This window comes from Sceloporus undulatus, chromosome 6 (assembly GCF_019175285.1).
Source record: "Sceloporus undulatus isolate JIND9_A2432 ecotype Alabama chromosome 6, SceUnd_v1.1, whole genome shotgun sequence".
Classification (NCBI taxonomy): Eukaryota; Metazoa; Chordata; class Lepidosauria; order Squamata; family Phrynosomatidae; genus Sceloporus; species Sceloporus undulatus.
In genome coordinates this window covers 133,214,122-133,216,912 of record NC_056527.1, presented here as the reverse complement: position 1 = coordinate 133,216,912, position 2,791 = coordinate 133,214,122, and the positions used below count along the sequence as shown (strand labels likewise).

Below are 2,791 nucleotides of genomic sequence, written 5' to 3'. Positions count from 1 at the left end.
TCATCATCATCATCATCATCATCATCATCATCATCATCATCATCATCATCATCATCATCATCATCTATTGATAGAGCACTGTAAAGTTTGCACAGTGCTTTACATGCATACAATCTAAAACAATATTATATGATTAAAATATCTCTAAAATAATAGTACTGTAATTAGACTACAATAAAAAACAAAGTAAGCAGCAGATTAACAACCAATAATCTGGAATGCCTCCCTAAACAGGAGTGTCTTCAATTTGGCCTTAAAATTAGCTAATATGTGTGGAATCTGGCTGTGATTATTTTATTATGGATTATAATACATATATCTCTATATAATTTATGTTTTGTGAGAACAGAGATTTGAGCTTGGGTTTTGTACGCTCTTGGTGCTTCTCCAGTATAGCACATTGGTTATTTATCGGCCCAAAGTGAAACATTTTGTACATGCTCAGCTTTGCTCTGATGCCACAGCCAACTACAGTCCATCGCACTGGGCCATGGCAGTTAAAGTGGTGTCAAATGGGATTATTTCTACAGTGCAGATGGACTCCTTGTCCCTGATGTCCTTCCTCAGTCACGTTGGAGAGGTGATTCATTTGAAGGATGTTGACAAAAGCAAAAAACCTTGGAGCATCAATCTGCCCTGGTAGTGAAAAAGGAATTTTTCCCCCATTGTGGTTGGAACTTGGAGATGATGCAATGATTTATACATCAGGTTTGACTGTGAACTTCTGGCTCTGCTAGGCAGGTTGCACAATTATTTTGGCCAAATTAGTGTGGGATGGTGTGGCACATCTCCAAGATCCAAACTGTGCAATTCTTTGGGCACAGTAGGAAATGGCATAGGTTGCTCTGTGCCCTCAAGTCATTTCTGACTTACGGCAACTGCATCACAGGGTTTTCTTGGCAGAATTTGCTCAGACGGGGTTTGCCCTTGCTTTCCTCTGAGGCTGAGAGCATGTGACTCATCCAAGGTCACCTAGTAGGTTTCCATGGCTGAGTGGAGATTCGAACCCTGGTCTCCAAGTCACCTAGTCCAGTACCTAGGATATTACGCCTAATTCTCAGGTAGGGTAAGTGGATATTATGATCCCTTCCAATACTGACTGAGAGTTTTGTGCTCTGATTCTATTTTCTTTTGAAACTCAGAGCTTGGAGAAGTATTTGGGGAATTACAACTTCCAGTACCTCCCAACCAACTAGATATCAGTCCAAGCTTGATGGAAATGCATAGGATCTCTGTGCTGGATCCGAATGACCAGACTCTCTTTTGCAAACTTATAGTCCAGCCAAATCATTGTCACCTATTGTGCAAATATCTTTATAAATGATGTGCCGCACATCTTTGCAGCAAGAAAGCCATGAGATGGTCGCACTCTCTCTATTTTACATATGAGAGACTTAAGTCCAACAGTGACTGGCATCCAAAGTTATCCAATCTCTTCATATGATGCTAGTAGGATTTGAACTCTGGATGTTGTTGTTGTTGGATACCTTCGGACCTGTCATGGGGGCTTTCTTGGCAAGTTTCTTCTGAGGGGGTTTGTGATGGCCATCCTCTAGGCTGAGAGTATGTGACTTGGCCAAGGTCACTCATGGGTTTATATTACTCTGTTGCCATCACAATATCTTATAACTGCCAGTTTAGAGCTGGTCTTTTACTAGCCAAACTTAAACCAATGTTCTCCGAGTCTTGAATGATAAAATTCAAGAAAACCCCCAAATACATTCCAGCCCATTACCACACCATTTCTGAACACCTTGATTCAGGAAACCTTGTTTAAAATCCCACGGAACTTTGCATCAGAGTTTGGATTGCAGCTCCCAGAATCCCCCAGCCAGCATTTTAGGACCTAGAGTCCAAAAAACAAAAAGGAGGAACATTCCCAAGCTTTGCTTCATATTAAATAGTGACTGGTAAGCCTGGATCCATTAGAAAGATTTTGCTGAGTTGAGAACTCAAGATTTGGAGCAAGAGCATTTAACTCTGAAGGCCCAAAGGCCAAGAAACTAGGGAGCCAGCAAGACAGCTCTTGCAAAAAAGAAGAAGAAGTAAATCCAGACAGGTTCTGCCACTTACCTGTGTAGATGGCACCGGGTTTGTAATAAAGGGGAGACACTTCTAGGTTGTAAGAACCACGGGTCACGGTGTTTCTGATGATCTCGCAAGGTGGTGGCCGCTGCAGGTAAACCGGAGAAGCCAACAACAAGAGCCCCAAGGTGAGAAGTTGCAATGGAGACTGGAGTGTAGTTGCCATGATGCTCTCAGAGTGGTTTCTCTCCTTTCTGCTGATGCTCAAGAAGACCTGCTTGTCCTGTCTGTACCTGAGGTCTGGCAAGAGGGAAGGCAGTATTTATGCTGTTGGGAAGATGCAAATCCTTCTCTTTACACACACCCTCCTGGCTGGGAGGTTTCAGCTGGTGACACATTCATGGTGTGTACTTCCTTCTAGATGCTCCCATTGAGTACTTAGAAAAGCCATTTGGTTTGAGAGGGGAGATGTCACAACCATCAGATGTCATAACCGCAAAGGAGGACCCGGCACCGCATAATGTAGGACATTCAATGAGGACATGGCCAAATAAAACCTAAAAGCACCCCTATAAATGTAAATCCATGCTCTTTAGTCATGCGCCAAATGGAGGACATTTTGGAGTTCCTCCTGGAGAGTAGGTTGAAATGTAGGACACGTGCTAGAAAAGGAGGACCTCTGATCAACCTGAATAGATGGGTGGGAAGGAACAGGCTTAGTTCTTTTAAAAAATGAATTATTTTTATTAAAAACAACTACAAACAT

General features: G+C 42.5%; 1 protein-coding gene across 1 annotated transcript in view; it reads right to left on the bottom strand.

Moving 5' to 3' along the window:
• Window positions 1-2,298, bottom strand: part of LOC121934856 — an 8,032-nt gene extending 5,734 nt beyond the window's left edge. The window contains exon 1 of the mRNA XM_042475755.1: window positions 2,074-2,298. Coding sequence (XP_042331689.1) covers window positions 2,074-2,251 — 178 coding nt within the window. The 5' untranslated portion in view covers window positions 2,252-2,298. The remainder of the gene's footprint in view (window positions 1-2,073) is intronic.
• Between the last annotated feature and the right edge of the window lie 493 nt (window positions 2,299-2,791).